Source organism: Sturnira hondurensis, unplaced genomic scaffold (genome assembly GCF_014824575.4).
Source record: "Sturnira hondurensis isolate 20B ecotype Veracruz unplaced genomic scaffold, ASM1482457v3 Scaffold0014436, whole genome shotgun sequence".
Lineage (NCBI taxonomy): Eukaryota > Metazoa > Chordata > Mammalia > Chiroptera > Phyllostomidae > Sturnira > Sturnira hondurensis.
Genome location: NW_028087067.1, coordinates 272,018 through 292,499, shown reverse-complemented (window position 1 = coordinate 292,499; position 20,482 = coordinate 272,018). Strand labels below are relative to the sequence as shown.

General features: G+C 53.6%; 1 protein-coding gene across 1 annotated transcript in view; it reads left to right on the top strand.

Moving 5' to 3' along the window:
- Positions 1-2,483: 2,483 nt before the first annotated feature.
- Positions 2,484-20,482, top strand: part of AGPAT5 (1-acylglycerol-3-phosphate O-acyltransferase 5) — a 31,919-nt gene continuing 13,920 nt past the window's right edge. Inside the window, exons 1-4 of the mRNA XM_037063371.1 lie at positions 2,484-3,046; positions 11,033-11,102; positions 16,196-16,311; positions 17,813-17,902. Of these exons, the coding sequence (XP_036919266.1) occupies positions 2,828-3,046; positions 11,033-11,102; positions 16,196-16,311; positions 17,813-17,902 (495 nt within the window). The 5' untranslated portion in view covers positions 2,484-2,827. The remainder of the gene's footprint in view (positions 3,047-11,032; positions 11,103-16,195; positions 16,312-17,812; positions 17,903-20,482) is intronic.

Genomic DNA, 20,482 nt, shown 5'->3' with positions numbered 1-20,482 from the left:
AGACACCTAAAGATGATGTGACAGTTTCTCTCCATTAAGGCACCACTGAGACAAGCATTTCAAGTAAAACTTTATTTACAGAATTACACACCAGGTTTTGAGATACATATTGATTAAATTATATTGCTAGGAATAGTAGTGGTTCAGTCCTGAAGAAATCTCCACGCAGAACCTTGATGAAACAGTCTGATCAATAAAAGGCTTTGAGCAAAGAAGATATGCCGTTAAGATAAAATCTGTGGAATGAAAATGTTTTCCAAAAAAAAAAAGGACCAACCTGAAATTCTAATTGGTGAGAACCTTGAGTATTTAAAACGGATGCTGCTGGGTGTTAAATCCCTGCAGTATTTTAACCCATGGGGTCCACTGAAAAGATTCCTGTCACTGCTTTATGTTAAAATGTCATGCACAACTCATCAGAACTTAATTCTTTTGTAACTCAACTCGGGTAAAATAATTTCAGATATTAAGTTAACTGGAAAAGGTGTGTGGGAAATACATGGCGTTCCTTTAGGGGGCATCTAATTAAAAAATAAAAGTGCGCGGCCGCCACAGGGCTCCCCCCACCCCCCCAGCCCTTCAGGTACTTTGTCCTCACCTGACCCCGCTGCCTCTCCTTTCTCACCTGCAGCTCTGGCCTCGCTCAGCCGGCTCCACCCTCCAGCTGCATCTCAAGTGTCACTCTACTGGAGAAGCTGTCCTTGTCCCCAGAGCCAACATGCTCTCCTCCTCAACCTACTTCTGCCACACCAGGAATGGCCCCTTTTCATGAACACCCACGCGCAACCGCTCAGTAAGCGTAAGCGCCAGGCCCGCGCACATCGAGCCGGCTTCTCTCCGTGATGCCCAGGGCCGGTGAACGCAGGCAGGCATGGTCGCGCTCCTTAGAGAGCTGTGGCGGTGGGGCAGTGGGAAAGGAGTCAGCACCCATGGGTCGGAAGTGTGCGCGCTGAGGAAGTGGAGGCAGAGGGTGTGGGGCTCCGGTGGGGGGTAGTGACACAATGGGAGGTGACTGAGGTGAGAGGCACAAGACCCAACAGAGTAGGTAGAGGCGGGTCTGCATGTAAGACTCGAGTCTGTGGTGTCTCCAGGCCAAGACATTGCCCAGAAGTTTACACCTAGGGGCCATGGTGATCTGGGGCTGACTCACAGCACGTAACCTCATTCGCACCCAATCACACACATTGGTGGGCGGCCTGGACCCTGAACCTGCTTCATCTCCTCCAGCGCCATTCCACCTGCAGGTGTCTGGCCTCAGTCGGTTCCAGGAGACAGAGCCCGTCCTCTACACCCAGGCCTTCTTCCCTCCAAAATCAAATGTAGTGCGCGCAGAACAGGGCACCGCTTCCCGCAGAAGGCAGGGGAAACCCTGATGAACCCCCTTCCCCTGTGGGATGCTCCCCGTTGGCAAAGCAACTGTGCAAACACCTGTTCCTCGAGTGGTCTCCGTTTACCGGGCTTCATCCCCCCAGGTCACCACGATCAACCCGGTTACAGTCGGATCCGTCTAAGAATGTGGCCACCATCCTGGCTCTGATTTGAATTTTCCACTAAAACGCCTTCTGCATAAAGCTCCCCACAGGCGGCCGTTCAGGAAAAAAGCTTTCGTCACTTACAGCCTCTGGCATCTTTCAAAGTGCAACCATCGCTCAGCAGGGTGGAAGAGCCAGGCCCTCGGGAGCTGCAGCGGAGGACCTGAGAAGGCCTCATGCTCACCAGCGTGGGAAGAACTTTGCGCAAAGGCTGTCCGGCTACGGGTAAACATCTCCGCGTCCTCCCTCCTGCGACCGAGCAAAGGGGCCCAACTCTGCACCACCCTAGTGGCGGCGTTGGGAAGGGCGGGGCTCCAGTGCTCCTGCCCGGGCGAGGAAAGAAGCAGGGAGGGTGGAGCCCCCGAGAAAAAGTAGTTAACCGCGTCGCTAGGGATGGCCTCCCGCGGATGACCCGGGCCAGGATTTAGCACTTACCTCACCCCTTGTAACTCCTCCAATTCTACTTTGCCGTCCCTCCCACGGGGTGCTTGGCAAATACCTGTTGCCTGCGCGAGGCCCCCTAATTGGGGAGGGCATGTCTGCGGAACATTCCAGGTACAGCGCGTACCTGGGCCCTCCAACCGAGACACGACTCAGCTCCAGGTGCATCCCCGAGCCGGGGCCACAGGGCGTGCCAGCCGGAGGTGGGCGTTCCCTCCACACTACCCGCGCCCAGAGCCCTCCTCCGGCCGGTACCCACGCTCACCCAGCTCAGCCAGGTAGCTGCCATTCGCATCCGCAGGCGCAGCGAGGTCAAGCTCCAGAGCGTGCGCAGAAGCCAGAGCCGGGGTGGAGGGGGGGGGCCCATGTGCCCTCGGCCGTTGCACGTCAACCGTCAGCCGCAGGCGACCAATCCAGAGTCGTGTTCTTGCCGAGTTCTCCGCACGGACGGGGGACCATGGAAACAAGCAGCCAATCAAGAGGCTTGTTGTTGCCGCAGAGCCCCGCCCCCGACAGGGGCACAGGGTGACGGGATAGGGTCATGGGGTGTGATCGCCCCTGAGCCAGGGGCTCCGGAGGGCGGCGGCGTCCCCTTGTCCACGGCCGCGAGCAGCACGCCGGTCCCCACACTCGCCCGTCCGCCAGCTCGCCCAGCCTCGGCGGCGGCGCGACCCATGCGGCTGGGGGCGGAGGCCCGCGCGGGCGGGGCGTCTCAGGTGCGGCCTCGGGGAGGTGAGGGGGCGGCGGGGCCGGGCGCGGCCCGGTGATTGGCCGCCGGCCGCGGGCCGCGGGGCGTCCCTAGGAGGCCCGGCGCGGAGGGGCGGGCGGTGCGGTCCGCGCGCGGAGCCGGGAAGATGCTGCTGTCCCTGGTGCTCCACATGTACTCACTGCGCTGCGTGCTGCCAGCCGCCGTGCTGCTCGGCACGGCCCCCACCTACGTGCTGGCCTGGGGGGCCTGGCGGCTGCTCTCCGCCCTCCTGCCCGCCCGCTTCTACCAGGCGGTGGACGACCGGCTCTACTGCATCTACCAGAGCATGGTGCTCTTCTTCTTCGAGAATTACACTGGGGTGCAGGTGAGGCTCTGCGCGCCCCTGCCGCCCCTCTCTGCTGGGGTCCCGTGGGCGCGCGGGCGCCACCCCGGCTCGGAACCGGCCAGCCCCGCCGGGACCTTTGGGGTGCCTCCTCGCTGCGTGCCCCGAGAGCACGTGCTGTGGCCACATCCTCCCACGGCGGGGGAAGTTTCAGGTTCTTACTCTAGGCTTTGGCCCAGTGCCTCCTTGCAGAGATCCCAGGTTCGCTGGGAAGCTGGAGCTACCTTGCTCTGAGCTACCAGTGGGGTCCCCGCCCCTCTTCCCCGGCTGTACCCCTGCGACTTGGAGCGTGGGTCAGCGGGAAGTAGGGCAAGCAGTGGACAGTTTGGGGCGTTTGCTGTGCGAAGGTGGTCATGTGTAAGCTCAGAAGTGCGCTTTGAAAAATCGGAGACGAGACCTTCTCTTGAAACAAGTTGTTACTGTTTGGACAAGAAATGCAACTTTGTTTTGCCTTCCTATCCAGAGAAAGCTGGGCGAGGAAATGAATACATTTGTTACTGTAGAAGCCTTGCCGTAGATAAAATTCTTGCCAACTTGGCTTAAATGTGTGGCTGATCTTTTTTGTTTCAGTCTCTCTTTCTCTATGGAGATTGGATGTGTAGATTAAATTTGTTTATTGGGTTCTTTGAAATCTCATACAAAATAACAATTGTGAATTTTTCTTTTATCTTCCAGTTTGGAAACAAAGAGTTTGATTCTAGCTTATTGCTAGAGTCAATTGCTCCTATTTTTTTCTATTCTTGGTTTAGTGGTGCGGAGGGAATGGGATGGCCTTTTTTTGGGTGGGTGCCTTTCTGCTCTGTCTTTTCTTACCTACCAAAGCAACTGTTTTCACCCCGCTGCCAGTCATCCGGCTCCTGTTTTGACTTTTGGCGCTGGTGTCAGTCCCCGAGGACCCAGTCTGCCCCAGGTGGAGGTGGTTTGGCGGGCAGGGAATTAGGAGAAGCCGGGTCTCCGCTGAAACCAGATTCTGTGTTCACCAGGAGAGGGAGAGAGACTGCCCTGCCAGAAAATACTTTCCTGGGAGTTGGCTTTGAAAACGGGCCTCGTTTAAATTGTGTACTGATGAAGGCCATCGTTTCCCCCTGTGCTCTTCACATGTATCTAAATGTATGGTTTTATCATGATTAAGTCTTTAACTTCACATATGACAGCTGGCCTGGACTCAGAACTTGCGACAATGTCTGTTACCGCCCAGAAAGGTAATTCTCCCTGTGCTGGGATATTTTATGTTTTGTTAAAAGAATGTAACACGTTCCATACAGCAGTATGTACAATGTGTCATTGAAGTGCTTGGTGTTTAGCAAAGCAATTGTAAAGCTTGGTGCTTTAAAAAGCAATTGTAAAATTTGGCCAGCTTTCTGAAATTGTGTCTCTTACCCCATGCCCTGTTCAGTAGAGACTTCTGAGTTCTCAGCACATGGAAGTTAATCTGTTGATGACCTTTGGGTCCTCAGTTCTAGGATTCCTAACAAACTTCCCCATGGGACCAACATTAGGTGAACTTTCGAATCATACTCGAGGCCATCAGACATCCTTTCAACTGGTGTTGCTGAAACTACTGTTTATAACTTACCTGTGTAGGTGCTCCTAGAATCTCATTAGTGCTGAAAGGCAACTGGGTGCCTTCTTCACTGTTTATTCCTTTGGAATTTTAAGTTTTATGAGTCCGTGTCTTAATTTGAGACCCACTGACAATTAGAACATACCTTTTCACTGTCTGTGGGGCAGGAGGACACCGATTGAAACACCGCATTATGTGCTTGCGGCTGCCGTCAGAAAACACCTCCGATTTAGTGGCTTAAACAGTCGGAATTTATCCTTTAAGAGTTCTGGAGGCCAGGTGTCGGAAACCAGGGCGCTAGTTGGCCCACACGCTCTCAGGAGGCTGTGGAAGAGAACCCTTCCTTTGTTTCTTCCAGCCTCTGGTGGCTGTCAACACTCCCTGACTTGCAGTCACCCCACTCCAGTCTCTGCCTCTGGGGTCACGTGGCCTCTTGCTCGTCTGTCTCAGGTGTCCCTCCGCCTTTCTTAGAAGGACACTTGTTATTGGGTATTGGGCCTACCCAGGTAACCCAGGGTGACCTCTTCAACTTGAAATCACGAGCAGTCTGCAAAGACCCTTTTTCCAAAGACGTTCACGTTCCGGAGTCTGCGCTCGGGAACCCCCACACCTTCTGGGGTCATCATTAAAAGCACAAGATAACAGCTCCCAAGTCCTGCCTCTTCACTATGTTGTTGCTGTTTCTTGTTTCATTTTGCCCTATTTCGTTAGGCATTTGGTATCTGCTTGCTTTGACATGCTTAAGTAAAGGGAGCCTGGTTTTAGATGCCAAGGTTACTTTTACGATAATGTCCTGCCCTGGCTGGTGTGGCTCGGTGGATTGAGCACCAGCCTACAAAGTGAAGGGTCAGTGGTTTGATTCCCAGTTGGGGCACAGGCCTGGGTTTCCGGCCAGGTGCCCAGTACGCGGCCCATGAGAGACAACCACTCATTGATGTTTCTCTCCCTCTGTTTCTCTCTCCCTTCTCATCTCTCTAAAAAGTAAATAAAGTCTTTTTTAAAATTTCCCATAAGCTTTTAGTGTCTAATTTTCAAAGTAACCTCCACATATCCCTCAAATAGAGTATTTGAATAGTTGTCTAATTTTCAGAACCATCTTTATTCTATGTAATACTAACCAACTTCTTATTCATGTGCTGGTGTTTTTTTTTTAATTCTTGACTCTTACATTCCCGTCTTGCAATCGCATACCAAAACGACCTGAGCACCTGCGAACTTGGAGGTGGTGTGACTTCTCTGCTAAGGGCTTGCTGTGCGCACCTCGGTGGATGCAGTGGCAGCTGGTGTGTTCACCGTCGTGAGACCGTGTGGGTCAGAGAAGGAGCTTGGGTGTGTGATGCCTGGACACCCCACAGGGGAGGAGGCCGGTGTCCACGTGGGAGCGAGACGGATGGAGTGTGGGGACTGCTGGCTGAGGCCTTGGCTAGGACAAACGGACGGGTGGACGGACGGATGGGCTTCTCCGCCATAGGTTTCTGTCCCCAGTGTGAAGGTGGATGTGTGGACAGTGCTTGGAATAGCTAAGGCCAATAATGAAAATTCTTTTAAACATGTTTTGGAAGCTGATAAAAGTTACTGTTATTTTTTCTTACTGCCAGAATTCTTTTCTCTTTAAAAAACTTCTGCTCTTTGCCCTCCTTCCAATGCAGTGCACCCGAAGCTGACCTTCGGTGTCTGTGCCGGAAGCTCAGTGATGTGACGAATGCCTTCTCATCAACAGCTAGTGTGCGTGAGAGTCACGTTCTCGCCCTGCTTAGATCTGTTGGACGTGACTTTAAAGTGGGTTTTACTCTATGGCTCTGTTCGCTAATTCCCTCTTTCCCAATTGCTACTGTAATACATTATGACAACAAAATGTGAAATCTGACCTATAATTGGTGTTTGAACTGGCCACTTTGTAAAATAGTGGCGGAGGGTTCTACACACATAGTTTATTTTGCCTCATAAATTTGCTTGATTTTGTGGAGCAAAATACACTGAGAGTTGACTCTTCTTAAATGGAATTAGAATTTAATTTTTCCTTTACTATTTTCTTATTGGACTGTGGTTCTTAATCAGAGGTAGATATTGACAGACAGCCCCAAACTAAGTAATAACATCACTGAGGAATCCCTAGAACCTGCCCTTCGTTCATTCCCTTGGCACCGGCGTGGGCACCTTGTTCTAGGCCCTGTGCCGGGCACTGCCAGGTACAGGGAAGAAAAACAGGGACAAGGCCTCGGCCCTAACACAGCTCAGTGACATCTAGTGGGACAGGGCACCACAAGAAAGGGAAAGTGCACTGTGTGGGGCGAGGGTGTCAGCCCCATGGGGGAGGACTGGGGCCTGGGAAGCTGCCCTGAGCGAGTGGCATTCGCCTGGTGCTCTGAAGAACCAGTTTGCAGGGCTTCCTGGGCATCAGGGAAGAGCAGGTAGCAGACAGCAGGCGAGCACAGAATGCGGAGAACCCTGGGTCCCGGCCTGTCCTGCGATGTGTGTCACCCCACTCTACCAGGTGGCACCGTTCTCCCCACTTGGCAGATGGGAGAACTGAGGCACAAAGGGCTTTGGGTTCAGTGGCCACGCCAGGATTCAGTCCAAGGCAGTCTGGCTTCAGGGTCGATTCTCTGCGGACGCTCTGCCAGGTGGTGAGGTGGCGCGGGTGGGAACGAGATCCCCTCTCTCAAGGTGCTTACACCAGAAACATGGGCAACGGAGACAGGTGGTAATACTGACGTCAGAGTGTGTGTTTGTTAGTATTGTGACCCAAAGAGAAAGGCTTTGCACAGGCTTGTGAAGCGGCTGTGACTAGACTGTGAACAGGAGGAAGCAGCCTGGTGTGTTTAGGGGCAGGAGGTTCTCTGCTGATAAGGGGATAAGAATGAAGCCTCCTCGGTTCTGCCCTGGCCAGATTTGCCCTTCGTTGGTCTCTCTCTGCCCCAAATGCTGCTCCCCACCGGCACCCTTCCCCCTCCCAGATTACCAGCACCAGCACGTTCCCAGCAGGGCGCCCCTGGACGGCCATCTCTGCCCTGCCCTCCCTCCTCCCCGGTAGGCCGTGGCCTCTCCCATCTCCAGTGTGGGGGTCGCTTCTGTGTGACATTAGCAGATGTGCGAGTGATGTTAGCACACAGTAATGCATCTGTGTTCCCTTTTACCAGACTGCAACCCTCGGGGGTGGCAACAAAGGGAGAACTGCTTGTTTTTTTCTCCTTGTAGCAAAAGGGCAGGGCCGTCTACGGGGGTCCTGGTCTGCATCTGTGCAAAAGTCGGTGAATATCACTTCCAAGGGCAGGGCTTGAATGGCCTTACTAGTGGACAGGCTTTGCTATAACAGGGTCTACAGGTGTAGTGAGTCTGATCGCACCCCTCACTTAGGTAAAGGAGGGAGAGCTATGAGCTCCACCCCCACAAGGAGACCTTGTGGTGGCCAGAGGGGGTCCCGGGCCCCCAGCAGTGCAGGGAGAAACCTTCGCTGCTCCCCAGTGAGGACTCGCACAGTTGGCAGTTTTGAACCAGTGCAGTTCTCTTGGGCTTGTTATGTTTCCTTCGTGTCTCTAGGAACTGGCACTGTGTCCCTAGTGGGTGAGCGTTGCGTGGGTAGTTTGGGGGCTGCACACCCGCGTGTGCGTGTGTCTGAGAGAGAGACTGCAAGTGACCTGAGGCAGGTAGCTCCACTCTGGTCTGGTTCTGGGTTAGAATTCCAGAAGTGTAAGAAAATGAGGTGGCCATACCTGGGAAGGAGGTCACGTTGAGTGCTAAGCACGTGCTGGGTGCTAGCATTTCACCTGGACAAAATAGTTTCCACCCTAAATGGCACATGCTTCAGTGCAGAAAGAAGTCAGTTCCAAAACGGAGAAAAGGACAGGGAACTCAGGGAGTACAGGCGTCGGGTGGGGGCTCCAAGTGCCCCTTCCCTGGGCGGGTTTCCCTGGGTCAGCCTGCCCCGCCCCCTGCCCCGGCAGGCCAGTCTCCTGGCTCCTGCTTCACTCCCGTTCTAGGTGTGTTTTCTGTAGGAAAAGTTTTTTATGTCAGTTTTAAATTTTATATCACTCCCTAGTTTCTTGTCTCTTTTGGTGAGTATTCAGAGTGAAAATATATAAGCTCCTAATACATGAGAAGCCTTCTCATTTAACCTTTTTTATCTGGAATTTTGGCAGAGAAGAGTCCTGTAACGTTTGAGAGAGTGTGGGCCGTGGCGTGAGGGCCTGGGTGGCACTCCCATTCCCTGCCACACCGCGTGTCCCCCGGAGTGGCGGCTCCCCACTCCCGGCGCCTTCCGCGTGGAGCCCGCCTGAGACAGCAGGCCAGGCTGCGGGCTGAGATGCGCACCCTGTGGCGCAGGCCTGTGAGGCGTGCGGGAGCTCAGTGCTCTGTCAGGTCCCCCTGAGGAGCGGCTGGTGGCGCCTGTGTGCTCTGCTGCGAGGCCAGTGCCTGTGTGTGCGTTTGACCTGGTTTCGGGGGCACCTTTGTTTTCCGGGTCAGTGGCAGGTTTTGGACGCGGTAGAAAGTGACTGCGGCCTCCGTGTGTGTCACGGTGGAAACCTTGCAGTGGGTTCCTTGCAGTGGGTTCCTGCGATCCGTTTCATTGGCAGTGCAACCTTTAAACGTGTGTTCCAGATGATTGTGAGCACAGTGCGAGTTGTATGTGCAGTCTCACTCAAACTGGAATTCTTTGTAGCTGCACTTCTGCATAGTCGGACACCAAACACAGTTCTGAGTAAAAACCCCACTCTGCTGGAGAGCGACACAGCAGCAGTGGCTTCGTCCAGGCAGTTGCTGTGCCCCGGGCACTGTCCCAGGCACCCTGCAGCCTGGTTAGGGTCACCGGAGGGGGCGGTCATGTCTCAGGTGAGGAGCCAGGCCATGTGCTTCCTTCAGCTCAGGCTCCCGTGGCAAGGCCGTGCCCGGGTTCCAGGTCCAAGCCACGCACCAGGAAGGCTGCAACCGAGCCGTTCCATAAACGTGCCTGGCCCCACCCAGCCAGTCGGTCCTTCTGGACCAAGTGGATGGAAACTCGGCTGCGTGACGGCGTCTTGCAGCATGGCCACCCACTGAAGCTGCAGTTTGCCCTTCTCGAAAGTGAGGAGTGTGCACTTTGCCAAGTGAGGAGCTTGGAACAGGCCCAGCCAGGGGTGTTTCTCATCGCGATCAGGTCTGAACAAGCAGCTGCTTTCTATAAAACCTGTGGCCTCGCTGCAGCCCAGACACAGTGACCCCTCCTCCACTGCCCACCCCCGCAGACACCGCCTCCCCGGGAGTCTGGGGCATGAAGCTCCTGCCCCAGGGCTGCCAGTGGGCTAAGCCGGCCCTGACCGCCCATCCTCCGGCTTCGAGCCAGCAGGCGCCTCTGGGACAGGGCGCTCAGGGTGCCAGGCTCTTCTCCCCACTGCCCACAGTGGCCTCGCACCTGCAGACAGACGCCCAGGTGGCCGCGCCAGGACCCTGGCCTCACACTTGCTCCTTCCTCCTCTCTGGGCCCCATCCCCACCGAGGCAGGTGCCCATTGAAACGAAGACAAAACCATGTCAAGTAGAGCCTTTGGAGCCCGTGCTCTCAGTGACGAGTGCCTCGCCGAGTAGGGGAGGAGGAGTGTGCCCTTTGCCTTCCTAGGTTTGTGGTGGGGCCTGCGAATTAACCAGACAAGAGACAGATTAACAGGAGAGGAGTCATGCAAGTTTCAGTGGTGGTGACATTTCTGTGTGCGTTGGGGCCCAGGAAAGAGATGAAATGGGGGTAGCGGCCTGCATGCTGCTGCTCCCCAACTGTGTTCCCTGCACGTGGACCCTCCTCCTGGACTTCACGCGGCCCAGCTGGCCTTTCCCGTGCAGCTTGCTGGGTCGCATCCGCTGTGCAGCGTGTCTCCATGCAGCTGTAGCGCACACACTGTCCCTTCCACTGTGCCACGGCTCCCTGAAGAGCAAGGGGCACAGCTTCGGAGCAGAGATGGGGACTCTGGGGAACACCAGTCATTGTGTTTCTCCGTGTGACCATTAGCCTGTCCTACACTCAGCTACTCTTGACTTAACAAGCAAAAGTTCATGTGAAAAGTCGCAGGGGTGGAAGAAGGGAGCCAGTGGGGCTGCGTGGGCACAGGAAATGGGGTGCAGGGACAGCGGGAGGGCCCGTGGAGCTTGGGAAAACTGCCTGCCTTGTTGGGGGGGGAGGGGAGAGGCCGGGCTTGCTCCAGAGCGTGTGCCCTCAGGGAAACGCGGGTGGGCTCTCCTCCGAGAAAGGGTCCACCCTTCCTTTTTGACTGTGTGCTCTCTGAGACTCCGGAGAAAAGTCTGAGTTGTGGTGGGAATCATGATTGGAAATAACCATGACGTCGTGTGTGTGTCAATTTCCGACCTCCTATTTAGTGTGTTACAGGAGTGCATGCTTTAAAACACCAAAGTAATGCTTCTTTTTGTTTTATCTTTTAGATATTGCTATATGGAGATTTGCCAAAAAATAAAGAAAATATAATATATTTAGCAAATCATCAATGCACAGGTTTGTATTTCATTTGTGTGAAACTTAGGTTTTTCTACACAAAATGTGGGCATTCAAAGTAATGTTCTTATATATTTAAATGAAAAACTTTGTTATTGTTTAAACATGAATTTTTAATGCATATGTTATACATGACCTTGTATTTCTGTGATTTTTACTATGAATCGTCCTGTTCTTACCTTTTCCCTCTGATGGGTGTCAATGACCTGTTTCTTTCTTTTTTTCTCTGTGTTTGAATAGTTCTTTAAAGAGTCTGCGTGTTCTTCCTTTTGTCCGTTGTGTTCCTGGGTGTGGGGCTGGGGGGCCCCGCTGTGGATACGCTGTAGTTTCGGCTGAAGCTGCAGAAAGTTTGACATGTGAGTGGTCAGCTCAGCGTTGATTTCCAATGTCTGCAGTTCCTTTTGCCTCTGCAGGGGCTTTGGTTTAATCACAGCCCTATTACTCTGTCAGAAGAGTCACAGAGGACTCCGGTCCCCCATAAAGTACAGTGTATACCTTAAATTAGGTCAGAGTGCCTCTTAAACTTCTCCTACTGGGTAACAATCCCAGATTGTCAGGAATTGGCAGATACAGAGTCCCGTGACCACTCCCCCGTGTCCCCAGGGGCGACCTCCCGTGGAACAGAGTGCAGGGCCAGGACCCAGACGTTCACACTGGTTACAGTGCTTTTGGTTTAGACAAAATCCCACTTCATGCTTGTCAAACCTGGGACTGCTTTCGACGCACACTTCCTAAATTTCATTTTCCCTTTAAAAATTGTAATGCCCAGAAGTTGGAAGTTGACAACAACCTGACCGCGGTGACTGGCGTGGCCCAGTTTGTTGGGCGCTGGCCTGCAAGGTGCGAGGCGCAAGGTCGCGGGCTCCATTCGCAGTCAGGGCCAAGCCTGGGTTGTGGGCTCCGTCCCTGTTCAGGGTGTGTGAGAGGCAGCTGATCAATGTTGCTCTCCCCCCACCCCCTCTCTAAAAATAATACGTAAAGTCTTTAAAAAATAAGTAAACAGGACATAAACCCCCCGCCCAGTGGCATTGCCTGGGTGGAAAGCCACGGAGACCCGAGGCTGACGCTGGCGCTCGCCCAGCAGCCGCGCTGCTTCGTGACCCAGTTGCTTCTTTCTGCCTGGACTGCAAATACAGCAAAGGGAGTGGGAGCAGTGGGAGTGCGTGTTTTTTCAGTTCAGCGCCTCAGTGACCACTTCTGGGTTTTCGGGACGGGTGTAGCGCCACAGCGTTGGTGGGAACGCCAAGGTGTCTGTGCTCTGCAGACCTCGTCAGTGTGACGGGCTCAGGGGTCCCAGTTCTTCAGGCCCAGCTTCCGCACAGCAGCCAGCCCTCCAGCCGGTGCCTGCCTCTCACTCGGCCTAGGAAGTAGGCTCACTGCGTGCTGCACTCTGATGCTTCTCCAGACGTACGGGGGCTTCTACTGCTCACCGCGCTCGCCCTCCCTGGCCTGCCGCCGTGGCGTATCTCTGCCAGGGCAGCCCTGGCTCCGGAGAGCCCAGACTCCCTTCGTGTTGAGCTGCTGGTTCATTCATCTCTACGGCTTTCTTTCTGTTCAGCAGGATTCTTTCTTAAATGAATTTCTCGTTTACGTTCCTGGCCCACTGCCCTTGGTCCGGGGTTCGGTGGAGACACAGTTCTGTTCTGAGGGCCATGGTGTCAGTGTGGGGCGGTGGGGGGAGGTCATGGGGACAGTGGCACAGCCGCAGCTGCTGGTGCTGTGTTCACCACATGCTGGCCCTCGCACCCCTCACTCCCAGTGCGGACTCCTGGGGAGGCTCTGGGGGAGGGCAGGCCTTTAACGTGCTCCTCCTGTGTTTGGGGCGGGAAGGAATTGGTGAGCTCCAGCTGCCAAGGACCTAGAGAACTGAGCGTAGTAAGTCCTGTGTCCTGCTGGGGAGCGGTGACCCAGTCCTGGCCTCGCCCTTCTCTGAGGCCGCCTTTCTAGGGCCAGGGCTGAGAAGGGCGTGTTGAATACCTTTAAAGGCCCATAACCTAGGAGCATAACTAGGTCGTGATATTAAATCGCTTGAGAACTGCACGCCTCAGTCAGAATCCTGGGTGGGGCAAAAGTAGGTTTACAGTGTGGTACACAAAACACCCAGTTCCTAGTTCCTCCTTGTACTATTATTTATTGATTGTTGGTTTCCCTAACACCAGGAAGCCCACCCTTGCCCCCCCCAACCTCCGCCCCCATATGATAGATTTGGAGCCTTTTCCAGGAAAAAGGAGAACTGAGGGCACAGAGAAATTGTCCTCTGGCTTTAGGCTCCAGAGGCCCCTAGAGCTTTTCCGTGGGCTCGGGTCACTCGCTGGCCCGTTGTGTGCAGGGGCCCTTCCCAAAGCCGCCAGGAGGTGTTCTCCATCACAGCTGAGGACCTGCAGCTGTGAGTGGCAGAAGGCGCATTTCAAGGGCCGCTGTTCCCCGTGGGCCTCCCAGCTCACCCTCCTCCGGGCCAGCCAGCGTCCGAGTCTCTGCCCGGCCTCGCTGAGAGCTGACGGCTCTCGGTGCGCTCTCGCCCTGTTTCCTCGCCACTGCCCTTGCTCCCTGTATTCTCAGTCCCTGCCGCCTTATTTTTCTCCGGAGTCAGCAGGGCAGGAGTCAGCAGGGCAGCGGCACTGATGCCTTCCTGCTCTGGCCTCTAGTTGCCTCACTGGTCTCGTGAAACGCTCTTCCTGCTTTGGGGGTCATCTTTCTTGACTGACAACCTGTGTGGTGAGTAGATGGTGACTCAGAGGCGTGGGCTATGGGGTCAGAGAGACCCTGGTTATTTGCTGTTTTGCAACCGGCTGTGTGACAGTGGGCAGGTCACTTAGCCTCCCTGAGCCCTGCTGCTCAGGTGTGAGCAGTGGCCCCTGGCCCGAGTTTCAGGCAGTTTGTGCAGCCGGCCCCCAGTCTCCCGGAGGTCGTGGGCCGGGCGGGCCAGACCTCCCTGCGCAGTCTCTGGACTCCACAGCGCCCTCGTGAGTTCGGGACTTGTCACACCGGGACGCGGACCGGGAAGGCTTGTCTTGCCTCCTCGCCTCCTGCCGCTCCTCCTGTCTTCCATGTGAAGCAGACAGTGCTCTGCCCTGCAGGACCTGCGTGAAAAATCCTTATGCAGCCACAGTTCTCTGTATCTTACATTGTGCCGGGGCACAAAGTGTAAGTGCTCCTGTAACGGAGGTATGTTACCACCTCAGCTGTCAGGAACTCAGCTGTGTCTTGTCTCCTCTCCTGTCTTGAAACCTCATTGAAAATAAACAGCAAAAGTGAAAAAGATATTCGAGGAGCAGAGATTGATGACACAAAGCTTGTCTCTCTTGGCCATTTAGGTTAGTTCTTAAATGTTTCCACTCAAATTTTTGAAGACTAAGGGCATAACCCAGGACAGTTCATCACAAATAGGACATGTATTTAAAATGTCACACTTTCTCTTCAAAGCATTTGGAAGATGCATCCTAGGCCGTAATGTGTCCATGCACATTTTAATATAAAAGTGCACTGTAAAAATTTCTCCAGACTTTAAAAGTAATTGTGGCAGGAAAAGATACCAACCAACTCTTGTTTTCCGCCTGGAAACCAGGCCCTGTTCTCACACTTGCTTCAGCATCGATTCACGTCAGGTGCACTTACACCGGACTCGCGTGCCCAGTTGCCAGGGTGTGGCGAGAAAGGGGGGTCCCCAGCAGTGAGGGTGCAGTTGGTGCGAGCGCAAGGGGAGGGCACCGGCAGGGTGTTGGGAGGAGGTTCCATCCTTAGGGCAGCCACAGGCGGCAGCTCCCTGGCAGAGGTGTTCCCCGTGGACACGGGGGGCTCGCTGACCACCAGGCATCACTACTGGAAGGGTGCTGTCATCGAATTTATCTTGACAAGCATCGCAATTCTTAAATCCTCATGGCTGACATAAACCTTGCAAATGGCTGAGAGGTGTAAAAAGACAACTGTAATGATTGATACAGTATTTTTCCAAAAGGATAACTTAGTGTTGAAATGGGCTACATCTCTGCACCTTCCTGTCACAGTTGAGAGTTAATTACCCTGTAATTGTGGAAACCACCCCCTTTGGTTAAACCATTCTTGTAACCCCTTAAATTTCTCGGCTTTCATTTCATACAGGATGAATGAAATAAAACTCTTTGTTTTGTATTTTTTAAACATTTCCCCTCGATTTTACCTTGTACAGTGTGATCTTAGGACTGTGTTCCTTTTACAGTCTCATCACTTTGTTCCAAGGGTCCCGTCCTCCAGCTCACCCACAGTTACCAGACAACCCCCCTCCTAGTCCAGTCTCGTCACCTCCGCTCCTCCCAGGGTCCCGGCCAGTCTGCAGCCACCTCCGTTCACATCAGCTCCCGGGATGTCCAGACCCTGATGGCTGCCCCTTCGTGTCACTTCATTCCCCTCCCTCCCCCCCCCCCAGCGGGTCCCCTGGGCCTCATCCTCTGCACTCTGCTGGCTCCTGGTTCTCACTGAGGGCAGGTTCCCTCTTCCGAACTTGTGTGAAAGATCCATTAGCGGTTCATTGCCTTCTACCATTTCCTGTTGGAATAAACTCACTCCTGCCTCCTTCTGCTTGCTTTTGCTACCCACTGTGTCGTGACCTGCTGCTTAGTTGGCCCGTCCCTGCCTGGGACCGGGTGAGCAGCAGTGGCGCTTCCAGCCGCTTGTGCAGGTGCTGGGCCCCGAGGCTCCCAGGGGCAGGCCCTCGCCTTCGGTGCTCGCGCGGTGGGTTGCAGTGTTCGCTGTGCGCTTGACCGGGGCCTGTAACCAGTTGTTTGCTCACCATTCTGTCTCGTTTTCGGGACTGGGAACTGGAGAAGCTTTGTTCCGATACATGCTGCTTTGGGGTTCTTACAATTGTTTGCAACCTTTGCATCTGGCTCATGACATAAAAAGCCTTCCAGGAAATGGGAGAAGCAAGACAAAACACCTAAACAACAACAACAAAACAAATGAAAAACCTCAGGATTTTTATTTTTGAAGTGTGTTGATGTAAAGTCATTTAAAATTCTGATCATGATGTTTTCCGAGCATATTCCTTGCCGAGTGTTGTGAGGAGACCGTGTGTTTCCGCGCCGGGTGAGGCCGCTGACCGGGCTCTGTCTCCGCAGTGGACTGGATCGTCGCCAACATGCTGGCCGTGCGGCAGGGCGCGCTCGGGCACGTGCGCTACGTGCTGAAGGACGGGTTGAAGTGGCTCCCCATGTACGGCTGCTACTTCTCTCAGGTGCCTTTCCCATGCTTTCTTGTGTGTGTCTGCTCATGAAAGGTGCAGAGTTTCACATCGAGCGAGCTCTTGATAGAAGTGTATGAGCTGGAGGGATTGCTTGTATGAGTTTAGTAGCTTTTTCTAAATTGAAGTAATTTAGGATTTTTACTTTTAAACAAATTTTATTTATTGATTTTTAGAGGGAGAAGAGTGGGGGGAGGGAAACACGGACTTGTTGTTCCACTTACTGCTGCATTCATTGGTTGATTCTTGTGTGTGCCCTGAGCAGGCTCGAACCCACGCACTTGGCTTATTGGGACAGCGCTGTAACCGACTGAGCCACCTGGCCAAGGCTGTTTCGGGTTTTTAATAGTGTATATTTATGGACATGTCTGATTACCCAGATAGTGAAATTAAATAGCAAAATGCCAATGTACAAAAATCAAACACATAGGAAACTTTAACAGCATAGAATTTGATAGACAGTTATGTACTGTATAAAACTACTAAGAGGAGTCATTACTGCTGGGGACATAAAGAAGTAGCTTTATATGTGTGGCACTTCCCACGAGGACCGAGTACAGAGCTAATCCTCATCATGTGTCATTTGAAGTATCAATGACATCCTAGAATGCCCTTCAGAATTACGTAGTGACCTTCAGGTCACGGAACTCTGTGTGATGGGCTCGTGATACTCAGGAAGGGTTTGGGGGCAAGCACTCTGCGGGGCATAAATATACCTTCCGCTAAATTTTGCACTTAACTTTATTAAAAATAGTCTATGTTCAGAAAGGAATTACTAGCATTTTTCTAATCCTCTCCTGACTAAATGATCTGATATTTAACTTTTTAAGTATGAAGTGTAAAGTCTGTATGGAAGACGTGCGTGTTAATAAGACTTTAATAGCGGGTGGAGGAGGAGAGGCGCAAGCCGCAGTGCGCTCTGGGCTGGGCCTGCCTGGGAGTGGCCCGGGTGGAGAGGCGCCAGCGTGCACGGGTCTGTGTCCCGACCTCTTCCTACGGGGCACAGTCCCTACGGGGCACAGTCCCTACGAGGCAGTCCCCACCCTCAGGACCACAGGGAACCTCAGTTTCTTCCCTGAAGGCCCTGCCCCAACACCGTCACAGCGCGTGTTGGATTCCCAACGTGAAAGTGGGGGGCGGGCCTCAGTGCAGAGCAGTCAGTGCCGCATAAACCCGTCCGGGGTCGGGGGTCGGGTCAGGGCCGAGGATGCGGTACTTAGGGAAGAGCTGGGACTGAGGTGCGTCTGTGATGAGTGTTTGACTTTAAAACTGTATTTTTAAGAACGCACCTTTGTTTTAATTGCCAACAGAAGTAAATGTGCGCGTACTTTCTGATAGAACGTGCAGTTTCATTTCTGTCGAAACACGAGAGACTTTTCAGCTGATGTTCTTTAGTTGCTGACAGTGGAATGTGCATTTAGTTTAGTTCCCGAAACGCGATGCTCTGTCTCACTGCCGGGCGTCCTGGTGGTCAGCCTCTCCCTCTCTCGCGCAGCACGGCGGCGTCTACGTCAGGAGGAGCGCCAGGTTCGACCAGCAGGAGATGAGGAGGAAGCTGCAGAGCTACACCCGCGCCGGCACTCCGGTGAGACCCTGCGCCCGCCCGGCCCTCGCGCCAGGCTCAGGCTTTCGTGAGCGCGTCAGGGCCGCTCTGCAAATACACCTTCCAGGTGGGAGGACGGCAGTTCAGAGTGTGTGAGGGCGGCCAGAGCCCTCGGACCCAGGCGGGTGTGGCTTCGGGTCGTCAGACAGGCAGCTGCAGGCCACGCGGTCCTGGCGGGGGGGCTGTTGGTGCGGGCCTTGTGAGGAGTGACAGGGAGAGCGCTGGCGGCCGCGGTCTATAAACAGTAAGCAGGGCTCCCCTGTCACCTTACCCCTTGGCCCACTTAGGAGCAAGACCCGATGTCTTTGGTGTCGGGGGTGTTCTGGGAGAAGCAGCTGTTTTCTGCCCCCAAGTGTAAATTGAGACTGCTCGTGTTGCTGAGTTCTTTGAAAAGCCTAAACAGTACCAGTATCTACAAGCAAAGAATCATTCAGCGTAAATATTATTTCACATCTCTTTGCCCCGGCCAAAGAGTCTCGCTGTTCTCTTAGATGCCAAGGTGCCCCCCGCCCCCCACCAGGCCAGCACGGCCGTGTGCACCTACTCGCCCGTGCCCACGTGGGTAGTCCTCCTGCTGCCGGGGACCTTGCCTCCCGGTGCAGGCCCTCTTCTTTCTTCCTCCCTTGTCCCCCTCCCCGCTTCTGCTCTCTTGTTGTCTTTTCCTCTCTCTGGGGCCCGTACTTAAGAAGGAAGAGTTCTCCAGTCAGCTGACCGCATGCCCTGGTGTTCGGTTTTTACCTACGGACGTTCTCTCCGGCTGTCTTTCCATCAGGGCTGTCTTGTAACCTGACCTCCCCGAAGGGTTCAGCTTGCAGACTTTCCAGCGCTTCACTGGTGTCCTGGGCTTGGGAGCAATGTGCTTGTAGCATTCTGTATCCCAGATGAGAGCCTCCTGTTTTTATTTGTTAACTTACTTTGATGCTTGGAATAATTTTAGATTTACAAAATCCAAATGGAAAAGCTACTATGTAAAGGGAGAGAGTGTTCGTGAAGCACGTGTCCCATGAGGTGTTAATTTCCACAGTATGTCAGCAAGTCACCCACTCACCAGCAAGAAAGCAGATCACTCAGAAATGGGCAAAGACCTTGGATAGGTATTTCTCCAAAGAAGCCATACGGAGGGCCGGCAGGTACATGAAAGGTGCTCTGCATCATTATCATCAGGGAAATGCCGGTCACGAGCACAGTGACGTGTCCCCTCACACCTGTTAGAATGGCTGTGATCAAAAAGGCAAACGATGACAGATGGTGGAGAGGATGTGGAGTAAAGGGAACCCCTAGATGCGGTTGGTGGGGTGTAGACGGTGTCGTCGTCAGGAAAAACAGCAGGCGGCGACCTCAGAAGATGAAAACCGGAGCCACCTGCCATGTGCTTCAGCGGTTCTGCTTCTGGGCCCATGACAAGGTCTGTCCGGGAAAGAGTCCAGCCACTGTTAATACAACGAGAACGGTTTGCGTGACATCCATGTGACCTGGCAGCCAAGCAGAGTGGACTGGAATGTGCAGGCATGAATAATGACGGCTTCACTGTACGAGTCAGTGGGGGTGGTAGACGCCATTGAGTGAGCAGGTGCACTGTGTGGCTGTCACTTTCAAAATGACGGAGTGAGCAAAGCAACGAATATGCATCAAATTTTGTGTTAAGCTTGATCATTCCTCTGGAAACTATTCAGATGATTCAGAGGCCACAGCTATGGGCAAGTGGTGACTGGCAGCTTCATCACGACAACACACCTGCTCATGCACCATGTCTCGTGCAGAGTTTTTTGATAAAACACCAAGTCACCCAGGTGACTCAGCCCCACTACAGCCCAGATTTGGCGCCCTGAGACTTCTGGCTTTTCCCTAAGCTAAAATCACCTTTGAAAGGGAAGAGATTTCAGACCCTTGATGAGATTCAAGAAAAATATGACAGGGCAGCTGATAGTGGCTGGGAGAACTCTGTGAGGTCCCAAGGTGCCTACTGTGAAGGGGACTGAGGCGTTATTGTCCTCTGTGTTTCTTCTGTCTTGTATCTTCTTCCATAAAGGTCTCTCTTTTTCAGAGTGCATGGCTGGGCACCTTCTGGACAGACCTCGTATTTACACACACACACACATACACACACACACAGTGTTCTGAAGAGTTACCTGAATCCCTTTGTTCATTGCAGTAACATTCCCAGCAGCCAAGACAACGGGAACACCCTAAGTGTCCATGGGCAGATGAGTGGATAAAGAAAATACAGTCTATGTATACGTACAGTGGAGTATTTTTCAGCTTCAAAAAGGAGGAACTTCTGTCATTTGTGACAACACAGCACAAGAAACTTGTTTAATTTTTGAAGTCTTACTAGTGCAGTGGTGGGTGTGCAGTGAGCTGCAGGTAGTTCCTCTGGAGAATCTGATGAGCCTCGCTCTTTGCACACACCTGTGAGAGCGTCCACACAGTCGGGGCGAGGAGCGTGTGCCCGTCACCCCACGGTGTCCTCGTGCTTCTTCGAGCCTATCCTGCTCCAGGGGAGTCACTGGCTCGCTCTCTGTTGTTACGGATTAGTTGTGTTTTCCAGAATTTCACATGCAT